Source organism: Prionailurus viverrinus, chromosome C1 (genome assembly GCF_022837055.1).
Source record: "Prionailurus viverrinus isolate Anna chromosome C1, UM_Priviv_1.0, whole genome shotgun sequence".
Taxonomy (NCBI): Eukaryota; Metazoa; Chordata; class Mammalia; order Carnivora; family Felidae; genus Prionailurus; species Prionailurus viverrinus.
Window position 1 is genome coordinate 1,100,431 of NC_062568.1, and position 22,250 is coordinate 1,122,680.

Below are 22,250 nucleotides of genomic sequence, written 5' to 3' on the forward strand. Positions count from 1 at the left end.
TGACGAGCATGTTTCCAGCAGGAACTATGCTTGCAAACCAAGGTTTTACTGCCTATAACTCAATAAGGAAAGAAGAACTGGAGAAGCCACCGTTTTATTTCTCTTCTCGCCACGTGCATGTTTGGTCATTGTCTTGCGCACTGTCTCAAATTCCCCCGGTGTTCTGTTTTCTTTTGCTTTGTTCTGCGTGGTGTTGTGTCTACCTAAGGAGCTGAGCTGACCTTCCCACAGAGAGGCCCTGGAGTCTAAAATGATCAGGATCATTCACTGATTTGTGTCTTCTGTCACACTCGTGTCTCTCCTTTGTGTCGACAATAAAAATCCTTACTGCTTTCTCAAAAAACACACACACACACACACACACACACAACTAAGTAATTTCATTTTATTCTCACCGTCGATAAAATGACCAAAGCAACACATGACAGTTCTTCCTTGTTATTTAATTCATTTACACGCTCGTTTAAGCCAAGTTGCACGTTACCAGCAGTGGGGCACAGGACAGCAGCTCAGAGTAGACGCACGTTCCGTACCTGTGCTATTTCCTACACCTTAACGTGTTAGAGCTACACCTAACGTAACGACTTTGAATACGCAAAACTCGCGTAGAGTGGCCGTGCAAAACCAGCTAACAGACAAGCCGAGCTGAAAACACTCAGTCAGTCCTTCTCTAACTCCAGTGGATTTTGAGTATCTGTCCAGGTTCTCTGTCACGAGCGCCAATCGGAGACGTTCTTGTGCCGCTGATACTGATGGGCATGTAGACGTCTCTCTCAAACTAATAAAAACATGGGCAACGGACATAGGAATCTGTGGGCAAATGCATTTTAGCGGGTCCACCGATAGTTATGCTAAGTTTGGTCTTATGAGAGGTTTGCAGTGCGATTTCCTGATTTTATTCAAATTCACTACTCGAATGAGGGTAAGAGGCGAAAGACTGTTTCTCCCCGCACAGTGGTATTTATCCAACGTGCCACACACTTTATTTTTTCCCGCCAGCACAGAGAGGACATAAATCTCTTCTTGGTGGCTTCAGAAAAGGCAGATATTCCAGTTGCCGTAGTGAAACAAAAGTAACGTTCTCCCACTAACAGAGAAATTTTTGAAAATTCCACTCATTGGCAGTTTTTGCCACATAAATTTTCCATCTACTTTTAGCATCCAAAACCATGAACCCATCAACCCTTTTGAAGGGGATTCCCCTTTAAGCCATCAATAAAGTTTAAGTAAAAAATAAAAGTATATAATAAATAAAAGTAAAAAATAATATAGTCATTCCCATATATTCGTTCCTTGCCAGCCTTCTGAATGTTGTGAGTAATCATTTCAACTAATGCCCAGACAAAATGATAAGACACTTTTGGGGGGGTTCGTGCTTTTGTAGTTTTTCTAATTAGATGATCTTTTAATAGCTTCCTTCTATGATTTCCTTCTGCAGCCATTGAGTTTATAGTGTATTCAAAGCGGGGAAAACTAATTCTGGACATTTAAAGTGCCTTATGTTCTTTGAGCACATCTTTTGGGCAAAGACACCACCCCTTGCAGAGAAAGCCAGAACGAGAAGTGTCTGATAAGATCATCTCCCCAATTCTATACGGATAACTCCACTACCTGCGATATTCATAGAAGTATGTGGGTTTCTGCCTAAACTAAGGGTTAAATATAATGTCTTATGTTAAAGAGTTCTAAGTTCATGGATCTTGCAACTTAGACGGAAGTTAATAACTCCTATTTGCTATACAATTATGAAAAAAGCCCCGTAAATGGTTTGATCATAAATACGCGCTCCTGGGGATCCAGCCACGGGAAAACTTCCCAAGCGCAGGAAAAGATTCATACGCCAAGATGCCTGTCCCACTGACCAGTTGGAAACAGCCTTCAACGACCAGCGTTACGGAAATCACCGGAGCTTGTATATTATGCCATTAGTCACATAGTGTTTTAGAAGACCAGGAACGTAACAAAACATCCTTGATAAAATACTCAGTGAAACAGCTTATACAGAATCGTGTATGTAGTTTGATGACATCGTGTGCAATTTTAAAAGATAGATAAAGCATGCATAGAAGAAAACGGATTTGGAAACGCCTCCTAAAACGTTAGCAGCGATTATCTTGAACCACTAACAGGAGCATTTATCGTCTCTCTACTTGTCTGTGTAGTCTGAATTTTCTACAACATCCATGAATTATCTTTACCGGGAAAAGAAGAAAGAGGAGAAAGAAGCCTCCACTGAAAACAAAACCAGGGGTACCTCTTAAGGTCCCATTTTTGGGTGATTATTCACACCGTTAAGAATGGGGGGCTCCTGGTGAGGGTAAGAGGGTAAGACGTTGCTACATCACCTCCGCTGAGAGATAAAAAGCATAATGAGAAGTGAGAACAGTCTTTCCTGAGCAGCGCGGGCCCCTCTTGTCCTGGCAGGTTTTAGAATCTGCCCTGACTGGGGAGACTTTTTAACGACATGCCGACTAATTAGTCACATATTCCCAAAAGGAAAATAGCCGGGGATCAGTGAGTTAAACAAACCAACCATCCAGGAGGGAACGCACGACCGGGTTCTTCTTCCCGGGAGAGATATTCTGCAACACGCAGGGGTCAGAAGTAGGGAAATCGAAGGAAGATGGGGGGGGTTCAGGATCATACTCCGATCACACAGCAAGTCCGCGGGACCGAGACTCAGGAAGTAACCGGGCAGCCTTGAGGGGAAGCTCTTCCTTAGTGCCCATCTTCCTGTGTGAGACCAACCACACGTCCGTTTCTCAGATTTGAGCACACTGGGGTGATTAAAGCCATCTACTCGGTACCCCGGGCCTGAACAGTTCTTACTGAGTCCTCAGTAACAAAACTGTTCATCAGCACTTGACTTTTTCCCACGTAGATTTCTGAGATCACCTGTGAAACAGAGAAAGAGCACCGTTTTAGGAATGGATTTCCCACTTCCGTTCTCAGGAGACGATGTGCTTCTAAATTCACTGGTAACGTACTGGTCATGGGTCCAAATACACTTCCAAACATGGATTTTCTTTTGGTACTGAATTGGCTACCAGACCACTTTCTTTTTTTTTTCTCTTAAAGGTGTGAGTTCTGACCAGTTTGCCATGAGGACACAATGACCACAGGTGAGTGACAGAGGTTCAGCTCAGCCCAGGTTAAGACCCAGAATGGTTCTGAGTGCTTTATCCACTGAGTGGTTTTCCACTAATAAAAGGATGAATTGAAGGAGCATCTAGGTGGCTCAAGTCGGTTGAGCATCTGACTCTTGATTTGAGCTCAGGTCGGGATCCCAGAGTCACGGGATTGAGCCCCGCGTCGAGTTCCACACTGGGCGTGAAGCCTGCTTAAGATTCTCTCACTCTGGGGCCCCCAGTGGCTCGGTCGGTTAAGCATCCGACTTCGGCTCAGGTCACGGTCTTGCATTAGTAAGTTCGAGCCCCCGCGTCGGGCTCTGTGCTGACAGCACGGAGCCTGCTTCGGATTCTGTGTCTCCTTCTCTCTCTTCCCCTCCCCTGCTCACACTCTGTCTCTCAAAAGTAAACATTTAAAAAAAAAAAAAGATTCTCTCATGTTCTCGCTAATAAATAATTTTTAAAAATAAAAGGGTGAGTGGAAAATAAAGTTAAAAACTGCAACAACTTATTGAAATAAAGTTTTGTCGTGATCCCCAAGGGAACGTCACATTCTTTCACTGACCTAGAATTTCGATGTAGCAAGGGCAAGGATCAATGGATTATTGTGTAGGGATCAAACCATTTCCGGTGACTGCCTTTCCCCCTCAACCCTCGGGTCCTCAGGTCCACTCTAAGTGCAAAGGCCTGAGAAAACAAATGGCTTTGCGCTGTCCCCAGTTCTTAATTCCTTTCAACCTTAGTGTGCGACAAAGGAAAATAGCTGTACAGCCATCTGTTGATTCTATTCCAAGTTACTGGATCAACTTGGGGATGGAGAGCCTAGACGGGCCAGTTGGTGAAGACCTGTCCCTACCAAACCCAGTTCACTCCCACCTGCAGCTGCATTCTCTTTCCTTGCCCTTCCCTCCAAAAAGATTACCGCCACCCCCCCAAGAGAGAGAAGTATAGAGAGACAGTACAAGAATAATGCTTTAGGGGTGCCTAGGTGGCTCAGTCGGTTAAGCGTCCGACTTTAGCCAGGTCACGATCTCGCGGTCCGTGAGTTCGAGCCCCGCGTCGGGCTCTGGGCTGATGGCTCAGAGCCTGGAGCCTGCTTCTGCTTCTGTGTCTCCTTCTCTCTCTGCCCCTAACCCACTCACATTCTGTCTCTGTCTCTATCAAAAATAAATAAACATTAAAAAAAATTTTTAAAAAAGAATAATGCTTTAGCAGCATGTAGATGGTTGCCTATAAAATTACATTTTCAGTGAACTTCAAAAGGATATGCCAGATAGACAACAGAAAAGAAAATAAAAAAGAAAAGAAACGAAAGAAAAGAAAACGGGTCTTATATTGAAAAGAAAAAAATATACAAAAAAATTGGGCACGCCAAATTCATTGTTTCTAAAGATATCAGTGGTGATGAATTTATAGGATTTCTGTTTTCTCATATATTCCTCTTCTTCTTTCTTCCTTCTTTTAATGTTTATTTATTTTGAGAGAGAGAGAGAGAGAGAGAGAATGAGCAGGGGAGGACAGAGGAGAGGTAGAGAGAGAAGCAGGCTTTATGCTGCTAAGGCTCTACGCCTTTCCGATTGTACACGACACGCCGTCTTGCTCTAACAAAGTCCTCCATATACGATCCATAATTGTCAGAACCCAAGGGAAAGTATGGAGTGACCAGAAATATTGAAAGGAGCCTAACGCAACACAATTTCCCCTGTAACACAATCCGCAATGAGAAATTTTACAGTGTAAGTGTTTAATGCACAGCCTGTAATCAGTGTCTGAGCCTCAGCACAGATCCTGACACAGGACATCTCTGAGAAGTTCATGGGCACTCAGTAAACAGTAAGGGAAGGGAGGGAAGGGAAAGGAAGGAAGGAAGGAAGGGAGGATGGAAGGAGGAAGAGGGAGAGGGAGTCAGGAAGCCTTAACTGCGTTTCCATTCCTTGCAATTCACTTTCTCAACAAATTCTAGTCAAATGGAATCCCCGCTGCTGTTTTTTCCTATATCTCCATGTTAACATTTTAACACTTATGTTCAGAAGGTGGACAGGTCATGGAAACACAATATTAAAGCAAACGGTAAGATCACGGAGCAAAGCCTTGGGTTCAACTGCCAGTTCCCTGAATTACATGTTTACCATGCAACTGAGCTATGGCTGAAAAGCCTTGGATGGCTCACTAAAACATTTGTTGGTAGGAAAAACATGACCAGCATACATTTGTCTATCCCACAGCAATACACATGTATAGTGTATAGTGTATCATGAGAATAAGGTACACATTTTAGGCACTGATCCATAAAAATATCCATAAAAGAGAATTAAGTAGCAAGGAAAAATGCCAAGTCTTGAACGGGGGGGTCTTGATTCGATGAATGCCAAAAGAGCTACACTGTTTGTAAGTAACTTTCGGAGATTCAAAAGGACATTTGCACCCTATTGCTGCCAGTGCTAACCTCTGTGGCAGAGCATCACTGATGGAAAAGTAATGTGAATCCAGGCTTCGCTTCTTCCTTCCTATATCCCTACGTTGTTTGAATTTTGGTAACAGTGTATCATTTTCAAATCTGATGACACAGGAAAATAAAAGAACCGAAAAAAATATCATGATTTTATTTTATTTATTTATTTCTTAAGAATAATTTATTGTCAAATTGGCTAACATACAGCGTATAAAGTGTGTTCTTGGCACTCGGAGTAGACTCCCATGATTCATCACTTCCATACAACACCCAGGGCTCATCCCAACAAGTGCTCTCCTCAATGCCCATCCCCTGTTTCCCCCTCTGCCCCACCCTCCCCCCCATCCACCCTCAGTTTGTTCTGTGTATTTAAGAATCTCATGGTTTGGGGGCGCCTGGATGGCTCGGTCGGTCAAGCGTCCGACTCTGGCTCAGCTCATGATCTCACGGTTCGTGGGATCGAGCCCCACGTCAGGCTCTGTGATGACAGCTCGGAGCCTGGAGCCTGCCTCAGATTCTGTATCACTCTCTCTCTCTTTCCCCCTCCCCTGCTCATGCTCTGTCTCTGTCTCTCAAAAATAAATTAATGTAAAAAAAAAAAAAAAAGAATCTCATGGTTTGCCTCCTTCTCTGTCTAAAACTATTTTCCCCCTTCCCTTTCCCCATGGTCTTCTGTTAAGTTTCTCAAATCCCACATATGAGCAAAAACATATGATATCTGTCTTTTCTGACTTATTTCACTTAGCATAAAAAAATCACGATTTTAAATTAGCCTTAAAATATGTAAATTTTCAGAACAAAAATATAACCCATTAAAATGACTTACCTTGCTGTAATTAGATTTTTCTCCATTAGAGTCCATGAAGTTCTATTTGATTTTATTAGCAATCTCTTTCAGAAGACCCTTGAGATCATTAATCTTGAAAGGGGAGGGAAAAAAAAGTAGAACTGGTCTTAAGATGAATTTTCCAACTTTCAATTTTAAATTGTGACTTTTCCACGAAACAGATGTATATACCAAATAGAAAGTATGACACATCTTAGAACAGAGCGAGTCGCGTGTGATATGGACCTGTCCACTGCTTCCTTTCCAAAATCGTGTCACTAGCCAATACTCATTAGCACCAATTAGTGGGAGCTTTTCTCAAAGGTAAATCAAAAATGGTTCCCACGTTGAAATGATAGGTTTTAACAACACAGGGAAATAATGTGTAGAGATAATAATGGCATGTGCGATGAACACTAATAAAATTATAAGATACTAACAAAGTTTCACTCTGACAGAAGCATAATACTAATAAAAATAATGTGATATAATACTAACAAATCAAGTTTTTGCAAATAAAGTGTCCACTCCCACCAAAAAAAAGTATAAATTGTAAAACAATGTAAGTAAAAGGCATAACAAAATTACTTTCAATACACGCATCTTTCGCAAACTTAGCACACAAGACGAAGGAAGCTTGTTCTTTTTTTAAAAATATTTTTTAAAATGCTTATTTTTGAGGGGCGCCTGGGTGGCGCAGTCGGTTAAGCGTCCGACTTCAGCCAGGTCACGATCTCGCGGTCCGTGAGTTCGAGCCCCGCGTCAGGCTCTGGGCTGATGGCTCAGAGCCTGGAGCCTGTTTCCGATTCTGTGTCTCCCTCTCTCTCTGCCCCTCCCCCGTTCATGCTCTGTCTCTCTCTGTCCCAAAAAATAAATAAACGTTGGGAAAAAAAAAATAAAAAAAATAAAAAATAAAAAATAAAAAAAATAAAATAAAATGCTTATTTTTGAGAGAGAGACAGAGACAGAGAACGAGCAGGGGAGGGGCAGAGAGAAAGGGAGACACAGAATCTGAAACAGGCTCCAGGGGCCGAGCTGTCAGCGCCGAGCCCGACGCGGGGCTCGAACTCACGGACCGTGAGATCATGACCTGAGCCAAAGTCGGAGGCTGACCCGATTGAGCCACCCGGGCTCCCCGAATGAAGCCTGTTCTAGATTACATGCCACATCAGCGCACTCGATAAAAGCTTGCGTACTGGGGGATAGTAGAAGAGCTTTAACAAGCTGTTCAAAGCGGATGTCAGATTCCCAGAGCTTGCTCAAGGAATAAGTGATGATCCCTAAAGTTCTCCGTGGTTGGAAAGGAGAAGATTTTTTTGTTGCTCAGAAGAGGAGGGCACAGGATCCAAGAGGGAAGAGAGAGGGGAGCAGGAAGAGAAGGGCGGGGAGAGGTAGTGGAATCCTGTGTAGTTTGAGGGCTCCCTGGGACCCACCCAAATTCTCCCCAAACCTACAAAACTCATGGTGTTGGTGGGCTTCTGGTAGGAGCCGGCAAAGGGGCTGAGCTCCCCGGCCAGGGGCATGAAGTGGACGGAACCCGCAAGCTCTTCTCTGAGGCCTGCACGAGGGGGCGGACGGCCTTCAGCTACGCTTTCGGTTCCTAGAGACTTCCTCAGCCCCCACCTCGCACAGCCCCGCGGCTCAGGCCCACCGTCCCCACCGACAGTGTCACCGCCAGGCCCTCGGCCGTCAGGAGGCCTCGGTCCCCAGGCAGCCTGGGCCGCGGGAGACAGGTCAGCCTGTCCGGTCCCCTGGCTCTCCCGATGACCTCTGACCCAGGCCTGGTGGTGACCAGGAGACCCGAGGCTCTGCCCCTGCCCCTCTTTCCCTCCAAAGCCACCCCAGGGGAAGCCACGAGGGAAACACGACAACCAAAAACAGCCTGCCTTCTCCACACACACAACACCCAGACAAGGCCCAGCCGCCTCTATTCCCAAACCAGACCGTCCAAGCTGCTCTCTGTGGCCACCCCGAGGGCTCGGATTGGTCTTTGAAAGCATCCGCCAGGTACGTCCTTCTCACGCTGAGGCTTCCCCTGCCCAGGAAGAAAATCCAACTCGAAAGAGGCAGGTTCCCACACAGGGCGGCCCGGCCACCCCCGCTTCCTCCCACTCAGAGCCGTGCCTCGTTAGCTGCCCGGAACCCTCTGTGCTTCTCTGAACTTGGGACCTTCACAGCTGCTGACCCTGCCCCTTGCTGACGCAGACACGGGCGGCCTGTGGGACGCGTGCCGGATACTGCATGCAAATCATTGTCGCCGTCGCATCCCGCACACCTCGGCCCCTACGACCAGCCCACCCCACAGAGGCTCCAGTCGTGACATTTGGGGGCCACATCTGCTTTGATGGCACTTAGCCCCAAGCCTGGCACGTAGCAGGGGCTCCTTCAATATTATGTGCTATGTGACCTAGGCACAGAAGCAGCAGACGACATATTTAAACATAAAAATATGGGGCGCCTGGGTGGCACAGTCGGTTAAGCGTCCGACTTCAGCCAGGTCACGATCTCGCGGTCCGTGAGTTCGAGCCCCGCGTCAGGCTCTGGGCTGATGGCTCAGAGCCTGGAGCCTGTTTCCGACTCTGTGTCTCCCTCTCTCTCTGCCCCTCCCCCGTTCATGCTCTCTCTCTGTCCCAAAAATAAACGTTGAAAAAAAAAATTAAAAAAAAAAAAAAACATAAAAATACATGAGGTAGGAAAGTGAATATATCATTTACGGATATGTATACTATTTAGTACACATTATACGTCTAATATAAATCCTCAATCTTAGAATACTATCCCCTGCTGCTCCTTTCATGTATTCTCTTAAAATCCCCTAAATTGTCTGTAGTCTTTAAAAAATATCCAGCAGGGCACCTGGGTGGCTCAGTTGGTTAAGCATCCGACTCTCGGTTTTGGCTCAGGTCACGATCTCGTGGTTCGTGAGTCCGAGCCCAGCGTCTGGCTCCATGCTAACAGTGTGGAAGCTTCTGGGGATTCTCTCGCTCTCCTTCTCTCTCTGCCCCTCCCCTGCTGACGATGTCTCTCTCTCAAAATAAACTTTAAAAAAATGTCCAGCACTTTTCCCTTCCCTCCCCATTGATTATAATCCTGATGCACATCTTCTCACGATCACCCATGCACAGCCCTCAAGTCCAAGAAAACAGGAGTCTTCCCGGCCCCTCAATTAACAACAAACAACACAACTTCAGAAGGAGAGCAGCTGTAACAAAATACACCATCGTGTGATGGCGTGTCCAACAAAGATGGCGGCCACCACCAGTTCCTTTTGGCCCGCACGCAAGTGCCGCTCTCACCTCAAGAGGTGGGTCATGGAATCCGGGCCAGCCTTGACCGCTTTGATCAATAGACTCTGGTGGAAATAACATCATGCCAGGCGGAGGCCTAGCCTTCCGGAGCACTGCCAGTCTTTGCTTCCTCGCTCTTGGAAGCCAGCAACTGTGGACCAAGGGGGACAGCCCCAAGACCACCGTGCGGCGACAAGCCCAAGCCACGGGGATCAGACGTCACACGTGGGAGAGAAGCCACATGGAGGAGCATAGGGGTGCCAAATCCTGGCCTCGCCACCCACTGAATCCAGCCCGATAAATCCAGCCGCGCCCACAGGAAGCGGAACCGCCCGGCTGATGAGCCCCCAGACTCTTGACCCACAAAAAAACAAGAGCCAAACAAAATGGCTGCTGGGAGCCACTGAAGGGTGGGGGGGTGTTTGTTACGCAGCAGTAGGTAGCTAAAGCAAATTGTGATGGAAGCATTTGATTGTCCGCACAAAACAGACCATCATCCGGAGTAGTCGACTCCAACGTTCACAGCTGGCAGTTCCAGAGAAAGGGAAGACGAAGATTCCGAAGGAAGACGAGAGCTACTCTGGGGGACCAGACACAGACACACCGTCCAGTCAGGACCTGTCAGGCAGGTGACCTGCCTCGCATCAGGGGCGCCCGGGTGGCCCAGTCAGTTAAGCACCTGACTCTTGATTTCGGCTCAGGTCATGATCTCACGGTTCATGAGATTGAGCCCCGTGCTGGGTTCTGTGCTGACAGCGTGGAGCCTGCTTGGGATTCTCTCTCTCCCTCTCTCTCTACCCCTCCCCTGCTCAGGTGCTCTCTGTCTCTCTCTTTCTCTCAAATTTAATAAACTTAAAAAAAAAGAATTCTGGTGGTAAATAACACATAAGTAACCCCCAAAATTTGAATTGGATAACTTCTCGTGTAAGAGCTCTACGAGGGGGTAGCTTTTGGTCATTTCTTCACTCAATAAACATTCATTGAGACCCTAGCGGTCCAGGCAGGGTGCTGGAGAGTCTGCCTTACTCGATGGGGTACCGCCTAGCCACCACACGGCATGGCCCGGGGCAGAATGTGATTGCCGTCATCCAGGATGCCGTTCTCAAAATACCGTGATAAAACACCAGATGTCATTTCCCCCACAGAGCCTACCAGGGATCCGGTACTTATGAATCAGTTGTAATGTCTGCTAATCCTAAGTCACAATCTCCGGCCACCCAGCTCGGGGCGGATGTGGGCACACTCTCCCCACGCCTAATGCTCACGTGTGTCTTCGTGCATCCGCAATGCCCTTCCAATTAAATAGCTAACAAATTAGAGCAGCATCGAGGACGAGCACAGAGGCTCACAGCCTCCCAAATCACTCTTCTGAGCCTCGCTGGTGTTTCTGTAACTGCAGGCATCTTACACCCGCTTTCGCAGCTGAGAGAAAGCGCAGAGGGGGCCCTGGGTCAGACAGACACAGGAGACAGTTCAAAGGTCGGGAAATAGGACTTGAGCACACAGGGGGCTATCTGAGAAGTCATTCCGTTCCAGCCCCCAGACCTTGCACGCTGAACGAACACGGAACAGGGTCACTTCTATCTTTTTCTCTTTTTTTTAATACTTGACTTCTTTTGTTTTCAGACCACAACCACTGGCCTCCCGCTGAAAGATCAAAGACAACACAGATTTAGAAAAAAATAATGTTTCCCAAACTATCATCAGAACTATACCTTTGTATCCAGCTGTCTAAACCGATGCCTCATTCTTCAAAGACGTTAAAAGAGAGAGAGAGAGAACAAGAGAAGGGCAGGGGGGAGAGAAAAGGCTATTAGACTCCATTTTACAGTCTTTTAAAGAACAAAATGCCGATCGTTTTCATTTTCAGCTAACTCCGTGTCAGCTATGTCCTCTCGCCGATACCCACACGAAGCGGGATCCCACACTCACCCCCGTCAGAGGTACAGCATACACATGCTATCTCCACTGGCGGAGTGGTGGAATCTGACCTGTAAGGTCCCCCCCCCACCCCCGTTCCAGAATCAAGATCTCGGAGACCAGGAGCGGAGAAGACCTTAGGGCATCTGCCTTGTCACTCAGAGAAAGAGCATGCCATCCATCCCACGTAACAGCTGGGTTGAACTCGGCAAAGGGATTGGTTGTGCTTCTATTTACTCTTTCTTCGTTAGAGTGAATTTTGAGCCATGTTTGGAGCTCTCAGGAAGAGTGACATCATCGGACCGTTAGCCACGTTAACCCGCATAATGAGAAGGGCACCGCTCCTAGAGGCCCTGCATGCCCTTTACTTGGGGGCCGTCTACGGATTTAGCTGTGACGTATCTCATTCTATGGCATGTTTACAATGACTCCATGCAACTCATAACTGAGCTTCAGGACTTCTCAAGGACAGCCCGTAACGGACCCACCAAACGGCCTCCCGTTCTAGCTCTTCATCACAGAGACAGGTGTGCGTCACCTGTGAGACGATGCCAATTGCCCGCGATGGGTGGGTGGGTCTTCCCAGAATCCACCTCTGCAGCCATGGCAGAGCGACCCGCACTCGTCACCTGGTTTCAAGGCCCCGCCCTACAGCCTCCAACTACCTCTTCCCTCCCCAGGGCCTAGGAGGGCAATCTGGATGGCAAGTGGGTGGTCCTGCCCTTCTGGAAAGGCTGATACACACTCACGTGTTTCTCATCTTCAATTGCCCAAGTAATACCTTTTTGGTGCTTTTTCTTTCTGCCATAAATTCTCTTCCCAGAGCTTACTCAAAGAAGCTACTTATGTTCTGCAAACTTAATGTATGCGGGGGGGGGGGGGGGGCGTGCAAAGCAGAAGTGAACGACTGACATACTCCTCTGAGGTGTCATTGGCTTTCGTGTTGATCTTGACGAGGTAATTTTCTTTCATGACACCCTCCCAGGCCAGAGTCTCGTTGTCTTCGTTTTTGAAACCTTGAATAATGAGACCAAAAAAACAAAAAAAAAATCACACTGTTTCTTCTGCCCCTTACCTCCTAAATCAACACCTGCTCGTCATTTGGTGATACCCTGGACCCGGAAGATTTAGATTCGTCCTGCACAGGCTGATGTGAGTAACGTTACTTGCTAGTAACAGCCGCAAAGCGATGGAATGCTAATGAATTTCTTGGTAACAATGAAGAATTGGAGCTGTCTGAGTGAAATAGGAATGCAATCTTTATTCTAAACAGAAATCAATCAAAAGCCTGTCTGGGTGTTTTTGTGACTTAGGAAAATCATTTCACCAATGAATTCTGTCCTCACGTTTTATGTGTGCTCCTCTCTCATTTTGATGACATAAAAAGGCTATGTCAACCACTCGGTTGGATAATTACGGACGGATCGCTACTCTCTCAACCTAAAAGGGGCATAGGGACTTTGGAAGAGAGGACAATAAAGCCCGGACATCATTCCTACCCTTGTGAAATAACACGCCGTCTGGGTGTGGACCTCAAGGAAAATTCTTCCACTCAGTCCTTTTCCTTTCATCTAAGGCAGGGCCTGCTGTAAAACTGGCCTGGGGCATGTTCCAGCAAGATTCTCAGCTCAATTTCTTACAGTACCTGGGCCTCTCAGAAGGCAAGCAAACAAAATCAAAGATCAACAAGGCGCCTGCGTTTCAGGTAATGGCACAACGGACAGCAATCCTCCATATGAACTTGTGGGGGGGGGAAAGCACCTAGGTTCAGGAAGGCGTCCACTTGCGGAAAAAAAAAAAAATCTAGTTTTATTTATTTATTTTTTTTCAACGTTCATTTATTTTTGGGACAGAGAGAGACAGAGCATGAACGGGGGAGGGGCAGAGAGAGAGGGAGACACAGAATCGGAAGCAGGCTCCAGGCTCTGAGCCATCAGCCCAGAGCCCGACGCGGGGCTCGAACTCCCGGACCGCGAGATCGTGACCTGGCTGAAGTCGGACGCTTAACCGACTGCGCCACCCAGGCGCCCCTCTAGTTTTATTTTTAAATTGCCTTTAAAGTGTAAGATCTTCCTGGATTTAAAAAGAATTAATCGGGAATCAAAAGCAGAGCCGATAGGCAAGTCACGGATTTCAGCAAATCCTATATAGCAAATGCCGGTTTATAGAAAATAATTCCTAACTGGATTTTTTTCCATTGGATTTTTCCTAGCAAAGTGGTTGCCAATGTCTTCTGCTCAAACCGCGATGCATGTAGAAACCCAGTGAGAGCACTGAACAACCAACACGGAAAGGAACAACACACACTCCTGGACACAGATGGCCAAAGAGTGACAGTGACAAATGAGCGACGGTCACGAACGACAGTGACCAAGACAGAATGGCAAGTTGTTTAGCGGTCGGAATAATGCCGTTGAGATGATGGCATGGCACTTTCACCACCCAACGTGGAAAATCAGCAAGGTCTACAGTAATAACTATGGCCTGTGTTGGCAAAGATGTGGATGAGCAGGTGTCCCGTACGTTGGGGAAAAAGATCTGTAAATTGTTACAGCTGCAGCACATGATGGAGAAGGTGGAGGAGGGTGGCAGACAATATCAAGAGATTTAAATCTGTAAGTACCCTTTATCTAGAAATTTCTCTCCTATAAATAACTCCAAGGGGAAAAAAATAGCGGTGCGCTAAAAAATGAAGACATATAGCTATTTATCGTCATGCCGTAGGACACGGAGAGCACCGAAACCCTCCACGTGTGTAACAGCGAGGGATTGGTGACGTTGAATGTGGCGCGCCCGTAGGCCGGGAGAGTCTACAGTTCAAAACTGTCGTACAGGTTGATATTTATGTGTACGGAAAATGTGCATGATGTATTATTAACTAAATGAACAAATAAGGTTATGAACGTGTCTGTACAGAACAACCTAATTATCATCCACCCACACGAAACTAATAGAATAGATACCATTATGTTAACAATATCTGAGTGGTGGCTTCCCTGTGTCCTTGCTCTTTCTTATTTACGTTTTTCTGTATTTTTCAAATGTTCCATAATGAATACGGATTGGTTTTTTCTCATGGAAAGCAATATATTTTCTAACAGTGCAATTACTGGGAAGGGGCGGCATACTTTGTCATTGTTACTTTATGATGTCACCAAAAAGGAGCAAAAATGGAAGCCTGGGGGACGCCTGGGGGGCTCAGTCAGCTGAGCGTCCGACTTCGGCTCAGGTCATGATCTCGCGGTCCGTGAGTTCGAGCCCCGCGTCGGGCTCTGTGCTGACAGCTCAGAGCCTGGAGCCCGCTTCGGATTCTGTGTCTCCCTCTCTCTACCCCTCCCCCACTTGTTCTCTCTCTCTCTCTCTCTCTCTCTCTAAAAATAAACATTAAAAAAAATTTTTAATGGAAGGTTGGATTCTACCTTATCTGAAAAGTTGTTTGAAAAATCTTGGCATTTTTCTCCAAAGGACAGTTGTGAGCTTAAATCCCATGACGTCCCGGTGACTTGGAGGCAAGTGCAAGGTGAATTTGGGAAACGAATTAGCACGAGAGGCTCTGGCAACCACCGAGTGCTGCGGTTTCTGGAATCCGTGATCTCCAAGCAGCGACAAATGAATGAATGGCGAACAGGGTGTCCAGAAGTCTCCAGCGAGTAAACGGGGCTCTCGGCTCGCCCTCTCCCGCCATCACTGTGCCCGGCATGGAGAAGGACCTGTCCCGCTGTGCCCCCCTATTCCCTCTATTTCTTTATTCCTCCCTGAGACTAAGAACTATATGGGGAGAGAGAATGTCATCTTTTTCTCAAATGCTTGTAAGAGCATCATTCTCCCAAGGAAACCGGTGCGGATTCACATAGCTCATTTCTGACCTGTTTGCCTCCTGAAGCTGAAGTCCTGCCCATTTGATGGCCAAATTGGGGGATCTGCTCCCATTTTTATGTTCTTAGCGTGCTTACTTGTTCACTAAGTTTTGGGGGAATAGAATGCATTGTGTCGTCGAACCCATCCAAATTCAGAAGACTGATTTGTCCTTAGTGATACACTGGATTTTCTGGTTCCACTGATCTTGGACAGAGCACAGGGTACGTGTGGAGAATGGATCTTCATTCCAAATCCACCTACCCAGCCCCAGCCGGAATCCAACCAGTGATGGGGATTCATGACCTCACACAGCTATTCATTTCATTTCCTGATAATGTGATTTGTTGGACACCGTTCTTAAACTTTTACCAACTCAAAATCTTCCCCCCTGAAATTTTTATCCACGGTTCTTTCTCTGGAACCATGTAGGCAAAACTATGGGCCAAGCAGCCCAGCCCTCGCATGCCTCTGTTCGCGACTGGTACCCCCAGAACAGAGTTAGTATTTGTGAAGGAAGGAAGGCTTTGAGCAATATGACTGTTTTTACACTGTTTCTTCTCTGTGCGCCATAGGGTGTATCCCTTTTTGTGCTTTGCTTTCCTTGACTTAAAGTTTGTGGCCGAAAAGTTCATGCTTTTCCTGATGATTTTTAAAAGAAATTTATGGGATGCCTGGGTGGCCCAGTCGGTTAAGTGTCTGACTCTTGATTTCAGCTCCAGTCGGGATCTCACGGTTCGTGAGTTCGAGTCCCACGTCAGGCTCTGCGCTGACAGCGCGGAGCCTGCTTGGGATTCTCTCTCTTCTCATCTCTCTCTCTGCCTTCCCCTGCCTGTGCTCTCTCAAAATAAATAAATAAACTTAAAGACATAAATAAAAGAGATATAAAGCCTCTCACAGCCCCGAAACACACGGGCCCTGGTGCCGTGCGTGATGAAGAGGTCAGCCTGCAGGCCTCCCCCAGAGCCTGATCCCCTGGCTTAAATCTGAGGTCAGAAGGCAAAATGGATGGGCTGGCGGTGCCCTTTCTATCTTTTTCTCTGAGCCCAAACACCCAAATGAATAAAAATAAGCCTCTCCCTCCTTTCCTGCTTGATTTGGTCGAAACGTGTCTGCAAGCTAGGAAGATCTGTCTGGGTCCGTGGCCCCAGGATCAAGTGTTAGGAAAACCTAGCCTAGTGCAGGGAAGAGAGCTGTACCGGGGGAGGGTGTCCCCCCAGGGTGACTGAGGATTCCCTGATGATAGATTCTGGCTCCCACCGCGGTGGGGGAAGGAGAGGGGGCCCAGTGGGGACCCTCCTGCTCCTTACCCCTTATCGGGGCTAAGGAGGTGGGTAGCCACGGGAAAAGGAGAGCTGTGGGCGTCCCTGCCTTCCCGAAGGAAGTGGGTCCCCATCAGGGAGAGTCTGCGTGGTGTGGACTAGAGGTTAAGGGGAAGCAGCACTGGAGAAAGTACCGGCAAGCCCTGGGAGTCGAGGGGCCAGCCAGGGAACAGCTGAAGGACCCACCAGGTGCCCACACAATAAAGGATCAGTTTGTGCACACACGCCAGGTCAGAGAGCATGGAGCCGGCCTAGAACAGCACCACTGTTTCCAGAAAAGGCTTTCTGCTTCTTTCCCCTCCTCCCTCCCGGTGCTCCAACCCACCGAGGGTCCGTGACGGCAGCTGGCGGGTGGGAGAGAAGGGGCGAAGAGAGAGGCAGAAGCCAGCGGCCCACGCTTCCTTCCAGCTCTACCCACTGAGAGGGGGCACAGCAACAAAGGGGAGCCCCCTGCCCGCATGGCCATCAATGGGCTGGTGAACAGACCAGACCGTACATGCAGTCAAGTAATGATAAGATTTTCGATTTGGCTCAGAGCGACCAGGAAAGTCAGGAGCTCTGCTGGGGCGGGGCTAACGTCTACCAGAGTCGACGCCCTCACGGAGGCAAAACCGAAGTCGTGTCTTGACACTGTCCTGCGCGTCACACTTGTTCAACCTACTATTTGCACGATTATGATGCTCACCCGAGTGTTATCCCCCCAGAATGAGACCAGCCCACAGATCTGCAACGCTCCCTTAACCTACTCTCTCCCTCGGGTAATTCCCTGTCTCTACGGTCATACGCATGGGAGCGAGGCCGTGACTATGACGAAGCCCCTTCCCGCTGCCCCGCGCGGACATGGCGCGTCCCCCACGACTGATCACTGCTCCTGTTCCCGGGCACGGAACGGACAATGACTCACAGCAAGGAGACGTCTCCGTGTTTTTCCTCTTACAGCAGCACTGGAAACACTTCTTCACCACCATGTAGAAGTAGGCAAAGACCACGAAGGGGAAGGGGATGTTCAGACGGTTGCAGTACTCTTGCACCAGGAAGTATCTCTGGAACTTCCAGACCTGGTCGTTGTTCTCCTGGACGGTGCCCACGGTGTAGCTGGTAGGAAGGGAGACACAAGGTCAAGCCTCAGCCTGCCACGCGCCTCCTCATTGGATTGCCAAACACGGTGGCACTGATAACGAGGCATGACTGTGATATAGCTTAAATGATGGCTTAAGTCCAGGCAGGGGAGGAGAATCCGTGCCGAGACCAGGGCCAGGACAGCTCAGCATCGGGCACTCTTCAGTTGGGGCTGGGCCAGAATTGTGTCTACGGCTTTGGGGTCTGGGGCTTGGGGTTTTAGCGCACAAAAAATACTGTCCAGGGAACTTTTAAAAAGCTTTTTACTTCAAGACCTTTCAAGGATTCCCTTCTGTCGTTGGTCTGTTATTGTGTTAGTCACAAAGAGGCGAAGGTATCGACTCTCTTAGGAACAATTTGCCCCTCATATGTTGCTAACGGGAGTTTAATTGTAAACAGTCTGGGAAGGAAGTTTGTTCATATTCATCAAGGGCCTTAGAAATGTTCATCCCTTAGGGGATGCTCTATCTCCAAAGGATTTGGTTGGACAACTTAATTAAAGAAAACGATGAAGCATTTTACCAATTGGGAAGTTCAACCATCCCTTAGGGGCACCTAAGTGGCTTAGTCGGTTAAGCTGCCAACTTTGGCTCGGGTCATGATCTCACGGTCCATGAGTTCAAGTCCCACGTCGGGCTTTGTGTTGACAGCTCAGAGCCTGGAGCCCGCTTCGGATTCTGTGTCTCCCTCTCTCTCTCTGCCCCTCCCCTGCTCACGCTCTGTCTCCCTCTCTCTCAAAAATAAAATAAACATTAAAAAAGAAATGTTCATCCCTTTGATCCAATGACTCGACTTCTGGAAATTTAACCTAAGACTATGGAGGTACTGAGAAAAGAAAATATATCAAAGGATATACACGCATGGCTGTTTGCCACAACCCTGAAAAAACCAGCTTCCCCAACCTCCCACCTCAACAGAATGGGACCACGGAAATGCTCAACACTAAGAAAACGAATCACCCATCATGGCTAATCAATAGGACTGCATTACGTGGCCGTTCAAACTAATGATTACTAATAATTTTTATACTTTGGGGAAAGGCTTATAACACATGAAATAATTAGGCTCAAACTCACACTTACCACATCATCTTACTACGTGAATCACAACTCACAGGGAGAGATAAATCCGCCATTCACAGTGGTGATCTCCAGCCCACATCGTGAATGTTCTCTATTCTCTTTTGTTCCCTTCCTAAGCATTACGCCATGGGCATGAATTATTCACGTAATTAGAAAAAACATCCACTGGTCAGAAGAATGTCTCATTGTGCCACTGATTTACCAGCTACAGATCAAACCAACCATAACACAGCTAACGCTGTGCACCAGACGCTGCTCGAAGCAGCCTACTTCTCCTAACGACGTAATCTGCAAACAACTCTCCGTGGGATAAAAGTCCTACTTTCGTCTACGACGCACGGATCAGAGAACTGAGGTATAGCAGGCATAGGAATATTGTCTGAATTTCCCAACTAGGAAATGTTAAGGCCAGGCCTTGGGCCCTGCGGTCCTGCCCAGCGTCTGTCTGCCTCATTACCGCATAATACCACCTCCCAGAGTAAAGCAGGAAAGGTTCTGAGCTATGCTGTGTCTCCAAAGGATTTGGTTGGACTACTTCATTAAAGAAAACGATGAAGCGTTTTACCATTTGGGAAGTTCAACCATCGCAGATACTTGTATTGCTGATATCAAATAACCACCCCCCCCCCACCCCCGCCACCCTGAGAGCCAAAGAAGCAGCAATCAGTGTTTGAAATCTATAAGCAAATTCTGACTGGGGTTGCATTCAATTCTCCCAATTCTGGGTAAACACTTCGCAGGCCAGACCTGGATGAGGTGACCAGGCAGGGGACCCGGGTCTGTCTGCTGTGAGACCTCATTCTTGCCCGCTACGATCTAAGGCTTAAATACCTTTAGCCAAGAAACGATGACACACACGGGCAAAACACTAACCTACACGGCTATGGCTTTGGTTACAAAAGCTTGGCTTTGCTCGTGCTGGAGCCTGCTGATGAACGGGACACCCCGGGTCCTGGATTCCGTGCAGGACCGGTGTCGGCGGCAGGTGCCCCTTCAGCACCTGTAAGCCCAGCCCCAGGGAGCCAGCCGTCTTTGCAGGAAGGGAATTCATGCTTCTTGAACATCTATAACACACAAACTCCTACACGAGGCACGGAAGATGGTTGCTTGGCTGATTCTCATGTCAATTCTGTCCATTCTACGCAGATTTTTTTTTTTTAGGTGGAAAACAGGACTGTGCTGTACGAGAGTGCAGAGTGAATTCGGCAGCTAGCTTGCAGTTTCTTCCAGATGCAGGTCAGGCTGCTCTGAGGCCACCACCAACATCTTTACCTGTCCTCGCGGGTCCCCGCTGGCTCTTCAAACGGCACCGTAGGCCCCTGCACTGAAAGAGGGGAGGGTGGCGGGCACACCCCGGATTCACGAAGTCCAGGCTGAGAACTTGCCAGAGGTCCGTCTGTTACGTTGTGACAGAACAAATGTCAACATCCAAATCACTGTCACTGGAGGATCTCAAAATGCTGACGTAACTAGTCAAACGGGCAAAAGCCACAGCATCCGTTTCAACGCATCAAATGTTGTTCTCTGAGGTTCCGCCCGGAAGGAATCAACCACTCCTGTTGAAGGGAGGGACATGTCGGATGCTTTCGAGCAGGGGGAGCCGGCCTCTCCGGCAGGTGGACCTCTCTCCCTTCCTCGGGAGCTCAGCACCGCACTCGGGCCAAGAAGAGTCCCAGTGGGAAACGATTTGCATCTTGGCTTCTTAACTCGTCGCTCAGAAGCTGCGAGAACATCCCATGTCTTCCGGGTCATCTAGAGAAGGGATTGGCCAACTGTGCCCGGGGGGCCAAATCCACCCCCCACCCCCACTGTTCTGCAGGGATCGCCACATTAGAATGGTCTTTGCCAAGCAGAAAGGTGGGGGTGGGTGCTTGGCACTGGGCCAAAGCCAAGACCCTAGCTGGCCCTCGCAGGAAAAGTCGCCAGGCCCTGGTCTAGAATGGATTTGGGCCCATGCCCATAAACTAAGGTCTTCACTGGTATCATCCTCGTGGGCAAACAGTACAAACCCTTATCCGCATCCCAGGGGGCGACAGCGAGCCAGCTGATTACTGGACTTGAATGCCCAGAAGCCACTTTGCATAAATAACACATTTCTGGGGTTGGCCATGCTGGGGCTTATTTATACTGAGGCCCACCTTCCCCACACGGCAGGAACTTCTGAACTTCTCCACCCCTCCCCCCGCAGATGAGTTCCAGACTCAGCCAGAGAGAGAGAGACAGGAGCGTTCCCCAGGGAAGGCTGGTCGATAATTGAGCACCGCTTCAAACTGCTTTGTTAAAATAGTTTTTATATTCTTTAGGCACTGTAAACGGAGAGGCAGGATCCCGGTGCCAATACGTGAGCACCACCCCCCTCAGCAAACCCAAATGTCCAGAGCAACTCAGACACCATCTCTCCCACCCAGGTTCTGGGCATCTCCCTGCCGGCCGCTGACCATCCAGAGCCTTCCTGGAGAGGAAGTCCACGATGTTCCCTTCGGCCCTACGACTCCACGGATATCACGTGCCCTCCACTACCCAGCTGGTGGGAGATCTGCAGTGATGACTGAGTTTGGTCCCCTAAGACCACCCAAGTGCCTTCTGGGGAGCAGGACTGAGGAGGCAGGAACCTCACAGGGACACAGAGTTTCAGAGATTTGCTGACACTGAAAATGTTACCAAGAGATAACAAATGTTTAGGATTCAGATAGCCTTGAACGTAAATGAGATCCAGCAGCACGTTAACAGGATGATATGCCATGACCGAAGAACAGAGGACGACTAAATATTAAGATCATTTATATAATATATCATTTTCCTAATACATCACAGATCAAAAGGAAACATGCCGTTTCCCTAGCTGCTAGAAAGCCTTCTGGCAAATTCAACATCCATTTCCGATTAGAAAAACTAAAGAAGGAGGAGGAAAAGAAAGGAGTTTAATAAATAAGAAACAGGAGGAACCTTCCATGGCACAATTTAAAAAAGGAGAGAGAGAATAAAAGAATTCAGTAAGGAGACTCATTCCAAAATAAATAAGCAAATCTTTAATAGCCTTCCTACATGTCAAAATTTACTTACTGAAAAAAAAATAATAGGAAACAATATCTTGTTCGCAATCACAAATGGCTAGGAGAAAAGGTAACCAAAAATCTTCCAGATCCATAGAATAAAACTGTTAATCGTCACCAGGAAACCACGTGTCTTTGAAAAAGTGGAGAATCACACCATTTTTTCTGGATGGTAAGATACCATTTTTTTTTTCAGCCTCCCCTGA

The 22,250-nt window shown here is 47.8% G+C and overlaps 1 protein-coding gene across 4 annotated transcripts in view; it reads right to left on the reverse strand.

The window, feature by feature from the left end:
• Positions 1-371: 371 nt before the first annotated feature.
• Positions 372-22,250, reverse strand: part of TRPM8 (transient receptor potential cation channel subfamily M member 8) — a 94,660-nt gene continuing 72,781 nt past the window's right edge. For 3 of the 4 annotated variants that reach the window (XM_047873584.1, XM_047873585.1, XM_047873588.1), the window contains 5 exons: positions 17,695-17,885; positions 12,530-12,629; positions 11,409-11,442; positions 6,407-6,499; positions 372-2,895 (listed from right to left, as the gene is read on the reverse strand). In XM_047873584.1, coding sequence (XP_047729540.1) covers positions 6,449-6,499; positions 11,409-11,442; positions 12,530-12,629; positions 17,695-17,885 — 376 coding nt within the window. In that variant the 3' untranslated portion in view covers positions 372-2,895; positions 6,407-6,448. The remainder of the gene's footprint in view (positions 2,896-6,406; positions 6,500-11,408; positions 11,443-12,529; positions 12,630-17,694; positions 17,886-22,250) is intronic. The other variant, XM_047873586.1, reaches the window with a different exon arrangement.